Consider the following 11,475-nt stretch of genomic DNA (forward strand, 5'->3'; position numbering starts at 1 on the left):
GCCTGGGTGCCCGACCGAGGTGAAGACCTTCGGTTGTATTCGTTCAGTAGAGTTAAGGTCACCAAACGGGAGAATTCCTTTCAATTGCCATAAACCAGCTTTCGCATTTTCCATGAATAAGATCCTTCAGAGTTTAGGATGAGGAATTACAACTTAAAAGTGCATAGAAGCAAAAATTACAAGATGTGAGTGTGCTTGCTACTCTTGTACGAGGCTTGGTTCTGCTCCATCGGTTTGAAGGGTTTCTTCTATCTGGATGTACTTATCGCACCGAGCTCTCAACTCGGTCAGGTTCCTCGGTGTATGCTTCGCCAAAAACCTTTTTAGCTCCTTATCCTTGATGCCTCCCAGCAGGGCTGTGAACTCCTCTTTCGGGTCCAGACCTCTGATTGTGACCTTCTCTTGTTGTAAGCGCTTCATGTAGTTTCGCAGTGATTCTCTTTCATGTTGCTTGACGTTGGTCAAGTTCAACGTAGTCTTCTAAAGGGGTTGGTTACTGGAGAATCCCTTCACGAAGAAGTAACTTAGATCGTTGAAGCTGTGGATCGACTTCGTCGGTAAACGGTTGTACCATAGCCTTACCGCTCCTCTGAACGTCAATGGTAGGGCACAACACATAATGTTTTTTGAGACTTGATGGAACTGCATAGCGACCTTGAAGCCTTCCAGATGATCGACGGAGTCCCCAGACCCGTCGTAAGTGTCATACCTTGGCAGGCAAAAGCCGATCGGGAGTGGGTCCCTCATGACCTCATCAGCTAGAGCCGTGTCATTAGTGAGGTCTGGCTCGCGAGCTCCCGTCTGATTTTCTGCCACCTTCTTCATCTCATCTTTCAGGTCCGGGATCATCTGCTTTAACCCCGAGTCCTCATGTCTCTGTTCGTCTCCTTGGCGTGGTTCCCCATGTCGGTCTTCGGCGGCACGCCGCGTCCTTCCCCTGGGTGCGGGACTTTCCCTCATTGCTCGGTTTGGAGGATTATGACCGGACCTTATTGATCCTGTACTGCTCAGGTCCTCGTCTCGAGCTCTCTCGGGCTGGATATGGGGGCCTCATGGTGCTCCGTCGGTCTTCTGAGGGACAACTTTGGAGACCTCCTTCATTGCCTCGTCCATTCGGTCATATTTGTCCTGGAGGGCTTCGAACTGCTCCCTTGTCACATATTCCTGCGCTCCAGGAGGGGACGGAGGATTACTATCTCCGCGCACCGAATACCCGATTGAACGTTGGTACCTCACGGAACCTTCCCGATCATCGTTCCCCCTTTCTCGTCCAATTTCTGTCGAGGGAGGGTGCCCTCATGAAGGTTCCTCCTCCCCCGTGTTCATGTTCAATGCTGCTCTCGTCTTCTTAAGATTGTAGGTTCTCCCCACCATTACTGTCTTTTCCCACGGACGACGCCAATCTGTTGCTACCAAAAATCCTTATGAGCTAATCCTGCACAAGCACAGATGACAGAGGCCCGGAGCTTTGCCCGGGGTTAGTCCTCCGACGCTCAAGTTAGGGATCGGCCGCACAGTTTTTGATATAGGAGTAATGGTGAGGGTGTGGATGCTTACCTTCTTCCTTCCTCTCGGGCCCTCTTATATAGCTCATAGGGTTTAGGGTTTTCCCTTTCCTTCCCAGAGTCCTTCTCGGGTCCACCTTCTTCCCTTTTAGAGTTCCACTCGAATACGTCCTATCGTTTTGGGGGGAAATATTCTCTTCACGCAAGTGATGTGGTAGAGTCCTTGCAATCCCTATCTGGTGGGCAACACGTGTCCTGGTGGGTGACGCGTGTTCTTACCCTACTGAGCAATCGATTTGACCGTATCAGGTGAAAAAATCAGAATCAAATGACCCTTAATTATCTTTTCTCCTACTGAAAAAGTTTGGAACCCAACTAACACCACTTCATACGGCTATTTATTTATTTATTTTTATTGATTCTCTATAATCGACAGGTGAGGGAACAAGAGAGGAAGACAAGCTACCTATAAGACCGGTTCATGAATTATAGAGAGGAGGAACGTCAGCCTGAGATGAGGGAAAATTAATTTTGATCGTTTCAATACTTTGATATGGGTGGATTCGCGCATCTCAGACAGACACTTCAAACCAAAATTGAATTTCTTCAAACAAATGTCAGAACAATTGATTTAAAAATTAATTTTATATTAAAAAAAAATATTTTTTTAAACCCCTTTAGCGGCAGTAATATAAATGGTTGCTACTTTTTTTTTTTTTTTTTTTTAATTGAAACCATGCCCTCTAGTGGCAGTTTTATATCGGCCAAATAATATATTACATTAGGGGTGGATATTATATATTAGGAACATTTTTTTCCCGCCCCTAAATGGTATTTTGTAGTGGTAGATGAATAAAGCGTCTTTAAAGGCAATGGTGCCATATTTAATGACGGTTATGTGTCACTTTAAATAACCACCTTTATTGTCTTTAAAGTTCCGTTTGCTTGCAAGGGAAATTTAAAGGGAAGGGAAGTGAAATTTTCATACTTAAAAAAAAAATGTATATAATCATTACCTCATGTGATTCAATGTGATTATATAAATTACTTGATTTTTTTAACCATATTTGATAATGATACATTTTACATGTAATTTTTATTTCACATATTATAGTAAAGGGTTTTGGATGCAAAGTAAAGTGAAATTTTATAACCAAATATGGAATGATTTGAAGTAATGATATATTCACATAGGGTAATGGTTACATATATATATTTTTTTTAAATATGAAAATTTCATTTCTATTCCATTTAATTCTCCTTGTAACCAAACATAGCCTAAGAGTGGTATATATAGCTTTAGTGGTGGAAAAAAACCGCCACTAAAGACCCTTTTTCTTGTAGTGTTGAATAAGTATCAATCGAGATGGATCATAATTTTTAAAACCTTTAGATTGCTGATATCAACTAGTTTTGGAAAAACTAGTCCATAGTAGATTGGTGATATCAAATAGTGCCCTTGGGAGTTGGGACCCCACTAAACTCACGAGCATTGAGATGCACTAGCCCATGGTTGTTACTTCGTATTTGCGACTTTAAGAGTGCATTATTCTCAGTTCGATTCCTACAGATAACAACCTGCCATGCGAGATAAGACAATAACAGAAAACCCTTCATCCACCACCACCAATATTTGACACACTTTTTTAGCAATGAAATAAAGGAAGCCTATGCTTTCTCTTTACCACAATGGTGTGTTAGAAGATGCTCTGACCTTACTAATTCTTGGCTATAGGAGGACAGCGGTGGCAACGGTCCCCCAATCCACTGTTAAAAGACGAGTTTGGACTTTGGATTGCCCAATTTTCAATCATTATCTGTTATGTAGGGCTCACTATCAGGCTATGTAGTTTCCTACACCAGTGTTTGGTGGGATTTTTCATTCAAGGGGAGGGGCGGTTATATCATCCTTATTGTGTTTGCATGCAGATGCCATGCAGCCTGACAATTGCCTTATTATTTTTTATTTTTTTATTTATCTATTAACAAAGTTGAAAGGAAACTTTTGAACAAATTAACTGGTGCCATGCTATATGGCAAGTTGGATGGATGAAATTACTTTTAGATAGGGTTGATACTAAGGTAGCGAAAAGCAAGAGAATGAAGGGCGGTGATGATTCTGGGTGTGTTTTTTGTTTTGTTTTGTTTTTGTTTTGTTTTTTTGTTTTTTTTTTTTTTTTTTTTTTTTTTTTTTTTTTTTTTTTTTTTTTTTTTTTTTTTTTTTTTTTGTTTTCATTTTTATTTATTTATTTATTATTTTGCAACTCACTGATAATCAATAGGAGAGGGAATGAGGTAGGGAAACAAGCTACCTATTGGACTACTTCATGGGTTACTGATAGGATGAACCTGAGCCAACGATGAGTGAAAAGTAGGTCATATCAACTCTTTGATATAGGTGCATTCATGTGATAGAAAGTCATATACTGATATCTATTGCATTGGTCAAATATATTTATTTTAATTTGAAATTAATATAAAAATGATGAAAATAATATTTTAAAAATTCATAAAATTAGAAGAATAACATTTCAATTCATTGTAATGCATTCTAGTTACTAAATTAAGTTGTTGAAAATGTCCCCTTTTTTTTTTGTGACTTGCTATGTAACTCTTCGATAATTGAGAGGCGAAACGACGAGACATGGACAAATTAACTGATGCAATGCCATACGGAAAATTAGATGGATGAAACTACTTTGAGATAGGCCTAAGATAGTAGAAGGAAAGAGAATGAAGGGTAGTGATGGGACTTATCATGCTTGCTATGACCTTTTAGCGTAGGTAGATAAGTGAAAAACCATAATCAAGAGACGCTTCAATTCGGGGGATTTTTTTTTTCTTGCTATGCGACTCTCTGATAATCGATTGGCGAGAGGAGGAGACAGGGAAAAATGACCTATTAGACCACTTCATGGGTTACCGAAAGGATGAACTTGAGACCGAGATGAGGGAAAATTTAGGTCATATGTAGGTGCATTCATGTGATAGAAAGTCATATCTATTACAGTGGTTCAATTGATTTATTTTGATTACTGATGTAAAAAATATTTAAGAAATTCATAAAATTAAAAGAATATAATTTCAATTCATTGTAATGCAATCTAGTTACTGAAATAATTTGTTGAAAAAGTCTCTTTTTTTTTTTTGGTTTTTTTTTTGGTATTCGACTCTTTGATAATTGATAGACGAAGAGATGAGATATGGACCAAGGTACCTATTAGACCACTTCATGGGTTACTGAGAGGATGGACCTGCACCTGAGATGAGGAAAAATTTAGGTCATATCAACTCTTTGGTATAGGCGCATTCATGTGATAGAGAGGCATATCTGTTACATCGGTCAAATTGATTTGTTTAATTTGAAATTAATATGAAAGCAATGAAAAGAATATTTATAAAATTCATAAAATTAGAAGAATGGTATTTCAATTCATTGTAATGGGATCTAGTTACTGAAATAATTGGTTGACAAAGTCCTTTTTTTCTTCTTTTAATGTGTAAGATAAGTTATTGATTGTAATACTCCATGGGTGTTGACTTCTTTTATTTTATTTTACATTTTGTAAAAAAAAAAAAAAAAACTTTATCGTACTGATAGATTTCTCCTTTCTTTTTCGTGGGCAAAAAATAAAAGATATACTTTTCACAAAATAGAATTTTTTTTTTTGGTAAAAATATAAGAAAAATGACGTTGATTAGTAGGAAAAGAATTTTACATGAAAATATCATAAGTAAAAACTTTACAATGAAAAAACAATGCCTGATGACTATATGAAAAAACAATGGCTAATGACTATATACTACTTGTGACTTGTCAATCCTTTTCTGGTGTCATCATATTAATCAATTACAATTAGATTTAATGCTAGAACTTGCTCGCAGTGAGAAACGATATGCTTTTAAAAGTTTTACCCAAGGGATTAATATTAAGTCTCTATCTATAGCTCAAAGCACCTAGGAGGCAAAGAAAAAGAAATGGTCAATCTTAAATGTCATGAATCATGATACTTGTTCACGAATTTTCCTTTCCACTTTCGTGCATAATATCTTTACATCTTTATCATCATCTTCTTCCTTATTTTTCTAAAGAGAAATGCATAACATCATTATCATATGATTGACAAATGCATAACATCATTATCATATGATTGACAAATGCATAAAATCATTATCATATGACAGAGAAACTTTCATTTATGTAAAAATGGGGAAGTGATTCTCTACTTGGGAGGATCATTATTACATGACATAAAAACTTTCACTGATGTAAATATATGGAAGTGATTCTCTATTAGTAAGTGTGGTCTTCTCCATGTGAAAAGACATGTCCCTACATTCATGCAGAAAGGGAACAAAATGATTATCGCGTCCCTAATGAAAGGTGAAAATCTCAACCTATTGATGCTTTCATGTGTACTTCCATTACCCTTGCAGTGGCATAAGTGCCATGTTACTGTTTAAGTAACTTCTCTTAAAAAATAGTAAGAGAGAGAGGGGCATCGGGAGTTGCCAGACCATATAGCTCCTGCATGTATGTTGGGTCAGTGAGAATATATACATACATTCATGAAGGCATCCAACAGAGAAGCTGCACACCATGACCTGACACCCTGTGCTGTTGAGTGTGCATGGTTGCCTGCCATCTGCTGTCATGCCCCCATAGCTATTGCTACATGCGCTCATAGTTGACGGCCGCTTTGCCTAGGCTTGTGCCCTAGGTTTTATGGCGGTGACTACCACGTCCTCCTACTCATTGGGGCTTGACAATTGCCTGGACAATTGTGCCCTTTAGCACCATCTGTTTTCATTAATTAAGAAAAGGCTAAAAAACGATCAAACATTGCTGATCAAGGATTGATAGATGTTGCTTTTAAGACTACGCTAACACCTTATGAGAAATCAATCAGGGAATTTTTCATTTGTCCTTCTAATGTCTAACCACCACGTAACATGATAACCATCTTTTACCCCGTCATCTTGTTACAAATCTTAAGATCAATATAATCTTTAATTTTTTTTTTTTTGGGGTGTGGTGGGGAGTTGAAACTAAGATCAATATAATCAAATAAAGAAGGTGCGTATGTATGGGTAGAAATATTGGATGACCAATTTGACGTTTAGATGGATAAGACATACTATTTTGATGTTTTTTTGTTTTGAGTTTCCTTTTAACCAATCATATAATACCAAGAAAACATGAATTATACAAAATACACGTGGATATCTTTAACTTCTTTACGTACCACTCACCATGACTCACACGGTCACACCCAAACCCCCATCCAGTTCGTACACGCGGCTACGAAATCCGCGAATTTTTCCTCAATTTACCAAAAAATCTTCTGTTTATTATCATTTTTTGAAAATTTTATTATTTTTTAATATGCTACTAGGGAAGAGCCAAATGGACACGTGGTCCACATGCATAGTGTCTGTTTGTGGGACCCACGCTAGCGGATCTCTCCACTAGTTTTCATAATCAAGGATCAAACACCCAAAGGCCATCAAAATCTTGCTATTGATCATCTGCATCCTTGCCACGTGTACAAATGCACTCCATCATGTCCTAGTCTTCTACCGGATAATATGAACGAAACTAAACCACCGGGACCGGTTACTAACCGTTCCTTTCTCCTCAATTTTAATTCAAATTTCAAATTAGAAACCGTCAAAACTGGTAAACAAACCAAACACTCCCTTAAATGAAAACTACTTGGATAAGCAATATAACTCGAGAAGAAGAACAAAAGAACACAAGAATCTTCTCTGGAACCGCTTTCATCTCTGTGAAGTGTGAAATCCCTCCACAAAACTATATATAAATATCCAAAGCCCTCATTGATTTTCTCCATCAATTCCTTTATTTCTCTGTAATCGAATCGTTACAGGCTTGAAAGAGTGAAAATGTTTCGTCTGAGTAACAATCTGATAGGGATCTTAAATTTCATAACCTTCCTTCTCTCGATTCCGATCTTGGGAGCAGGGATATGGCTTAGCACCAAGGCAAACACGATCTGTGAGCAGTTTTTACAAAAGCCCGTCATAGCTTTAGGTGTATTTCTCATGGTTGTTTCTCTTGCGGGACTCATAGGTGCTTGTTGCCGTGTTTCTTGGCTTCTCTGGGTTTACCTTCTTGTGATGTTCGTTCTCATTGTTCTTCTCTTCTGTGTAACTATCTTCGCTTTCGTTGTGACTAACAAGGGTGCTGGGGAGGCTGTTTCTGGTAAAGGGTATAAGGAGTATAGGTTGGGGGACTATTCGAATTGGTTGCAGAACAGGGTTAACAACACCAAGAACTGGAACAACATCAAGAGTTGCTTGATGGATAGCAAGGTTTGCCAGAGTCTCGCTAACCAGACCGTGAATGAAGGCGTACAGAAGTTCTATAACACAAGCTTGACTCCAATTCAGGTATAAAATACTTACTCGGCACCCTATTTGTCTCATTCTGGAGTTCTGGGGGGTTTTTGTTTCAGTAATTTCCTGTTTTTCTTTACTTTTTGTTTAATTTATGCCATCTTTCTCTTATTTTGAGTACATAAACTTAAAAGAGAGTTCCCTTTTTGGGGTTCTTGATTTCTTTTTCGCTTAATCTTTTGTCTTTAAAACATGGAACTGTTTTTCCCCCTTGATGATGGTTCTGGATCTTTTTATACCATTAAGCCTTATTTATTTATTTATTTGTCCTGTTGATATCCAGAATCCTCTGTTGAAATTATCCTACGTTGGGTTCCGGTTTGCCTTGGAATTCTTTGATGGTGCATCTCTCTTTATAGTATCATGAAATTGAATTTCTGATTTTTTTTTTGGTTATACTCCACTTTTTTTTTTTGGGGTGGGCATCTGCTAGATTTCAGGGTTTCATGTTGTAATCTTCAGAAATCTCGGATGTTTTTGATTTTGATTTTCTTTTTGTTTTCCCCTTGTAGTCCTCATATGTATTCCACTGGAATTGGGATGTTTGGTGTTGGGTTTTCATATCTTACTCTTCATTTCTGAAAAAAATTGCAGAAAATTTGGGCTTTCAGTTTTTATTTTTTCCCCTCTGATTGATTGATTGATTAACACCCTTCAGGTCTTTCATTTGTTCTGAAGTATCTTCACTTGAACTCAATTGTTAATGCAAAACTTCTAATCTTTCCTTTGGTTCTTCTACATTTTCATGTGATCTGTAGTCTGGTTGCTGTAAGCCCCCAACTTCATGTCAGTTCACCTACGTGACCCCAATTCAATGGACCAGCACAAACACAAACGCATCCTTTACTGACCCAGACTGCACAACTTGGAACAATAATGATCTCTGCTACAACTGCCAATCTTGCAAAGCTGGAGTGCTACAAAACATCAAGAGTGATTGGAAGACGGTGGCCATTATCAACATCATCTTCCTTGTCGTCCTTATCATAGTCTACTCCATTGGTTGCTGTGCTTTCAGGAACAATAGGAGAGACAATGGTTATACCGGATGGAAGGGTCACCCATAGAAATCTCTCTGATTGGATTACTTTGCTGTTGAGAGAGGGAGATCTAGTGCTGATTTGTTTGTTTGTTTGTATGACTCTGTTTTCCATTTGATTTCTAGTAGTATGTTGGACATACTTGTATTTCTTGTATAGCTTTGTTTGTGGGTATCTAACCTATCTGCCTCGTTTATGCATCTCTGTTCTTTGTCTTTTCAACCTGTGGTTGTGGCCTTCTGCCCTTCTGCCCTTCTGTGTGTTCTTCGTGCGCTACTTAATTACATATTGGACCACTTGGTTATTCAATTATCCAATGAAGTGCATTAGCCATGAGGGCATGAGAGTGAGAGAGAGAGAGAGAGAGAGAGAGAGAGAGAGAGAGACGTAACTGAAGCGATATAAATAAAAAGACGCAGCTTTCTGTCGCGTTGGGCTAATCTGCGGCAACTTTCTGGCTGCTTAAAAGGGGTTCTTCGGACATTTTGGGTCAACTGCTCAACTGACTTTGCTAAGTTTTGCTCTATTTTAGAGGTTGCATTTGTTCTTTTAATTTCCTGAGAATCTGACTTATATTATAGTGTTTCTTTTTTGACTTATAACTTGGTAGGTTAGTAAATTGTAAAGGCAGTTGCGATTAAAAAAAATTGGGTTTCATTTCGTAGTTTGTTGAGCAGATGAGCTTCACAATTATAAATTTATGGGGAGAGTGGCAGTGGGAATGATTCAAATCATCTGCGACTGAGTGGAATCCAACGATGAGGAGAGCCCTGATATGCACTTCAGGCATGTTTACTGCCATTCACTGTCTCCCAATGAGGATTTTTGTGCCAGTGGGAGTTCTGAACTTATTCTCAAGTCAGAGCAAAAATGGAAGCTTACAATCAGAACAATAGAAGTTAAAGAAAAAAGTCTCCCAAAATTCATTTGATATGCAGAGGAGAAGATGTAATCTCTTTTTGTAGGAAGGAAATTACAACCCTATTATCATATTCCACTGGTAGCTTCTCAAAACCTTCAGAAATTGCCTCTGGTGATGCTATCTGAATTGACAAAACTATGTATGAAAATCATCTGCAGCCATTGCACTAGTGCAGTGAGCAATGAGTGGTTGGGAGTCCCTTGGGACATTTGCCCCGGATACCTTGTAAATTCTTGAAAGATAAAACTACTACCTCCTTTATTGGAATGCTCCTTAAGGCTGACATGACAATTGACCTTAATGTTAGTCCAAAGGTGGAGTGGACCAATTAACAAGAATCTAAGAGGTAACAATGGCATTCTGATTTGCAGGAAGAGTAATCTGAAATTCTAGATATGCATTGGTAGGTAATCCACTAACCTCATTTGCGGTCTAAAGGTTTCGACCAAATATATAAACATTCCCAATAAGCCATGGGTACCAGCAAATAAAACTACAACGAGTTTTATATTGGCTACTAACATTTTCTTCCAGACATTGAAGACTTCCCATCCTTTGATCCAAGTTGCAAAGCAGAAATTTCCTTGTGGAGTTGCAAACCCGAAGAGCTCTCAAATTAGACAACATGGGCAAAGGGGCAATCGACAAGATATGCGAAATGGTTTCACAAAATCCGCATCCCCAACCTTACATCTATGGAGAAGGGCATCTGAGGTCGTTAAACCACCAGGATAACACTGCCAAAGGAAATGTTGGATCTTTGGTAAGGTCTTAACTTTTGTTTTGGTAGAAGAACCCAACCCATGGGAGGGGGAGGGGGAATTTATTCGTAGATTATGTATAGTACTCATTGCTGGATATTAGCGCACACATCTTCAATATTTATGGATCTGAATTTGACTAGACCGTCGTACACGTTACCAACAGAACCCTCCTAGCCAGGGAGTCTGCAACGCTGTTATTCTCCCGTGGAACATACACAAAATTACAAACAACAAAGTATGAGGAAATATGCAAAATATCCTCCAAAATAAGCCTGATCTCCAATGGTGATTGATGAACATTCTGTTGAAGATAACTGATAACATCCTTGATGTTTGACTCCACAATTAGCTTATCAAAATCTTTTGAAATGGCTTTAAGCAAAGCAGTCCGAATAACAATTGATTCACCAATGATGGGTATAGTGAAAGAAGATGGAGATGATAATGCGAACTTGCAATGCCCAATTTCAAACAATAAAATCGATTCCTCCTATTGTAGTGTTTGGAATCAAACTTGCATCACAATTGATCTTGACAAAGTGTTGTGGTGGTGGAATCCAAGGTTGGTTCAAAGATGTTCAGGCATGTACTCCTCATTGTTTGAGGTAGGAACCGACTCTTGAAACTCAAGGAAAGATTTCCATGAACTAGAGAGAACATCTTGTGGCTTCCAATCTCATTTATCAAAAACCATATCATTTTTTACTATTCACAGATACCAACAAAGAAATAAGCAGTAGGTCATAAGATCACATCCTACTTTCTTCCCTTGTAGCATGAAAGAACTCCATCTTTGTTTCCATTGAGGCAGATCATCAGTAGAT

General features: G+C 38.2%; 1 protein-coding gene across 1 annotated transcript; it reads left to right on the plus strand.

The window, feature by feature from the left end:
• The first annotated feature begins 7,232 nt into the window (after positions 1–7,232).
• On the plus strand, positions 7,233–9,187 carry LOC122072666 (tetraspanin-8-like). Its single transcript, XM_042637047.1, has 2 exons — positions 7,233–7,919; positions 8,684–9,187. Exons 1-2 carry the CDS (start codon positions 7,413–7,415, stop codon positions 8,990–8,992), a joined length of 816 nt encoding a protein of 271 aa, XP_042492981.1. The 5' UTR covers positions 7,233–7,412; the 3' UTR covers positions 8,993–9,187.
• Positions 9,188–11,475: the final 2,288 nt, after the last annotated feature.

This window comes from Macadamia integrifolia, chromosome 3 (assembly GCF_013358625.1).
Source record: "Macadamia integrifolia cultivar HAES 741 chromosome 3, SCU_Mint_v3, whole genome shotgun sequence".
NCBI lineage: Eukaryota > Viridiplantae > Streptophyta > Magnoliopsida > Proteales > Proteaceae > Macadamia > Macadamia integrifolia.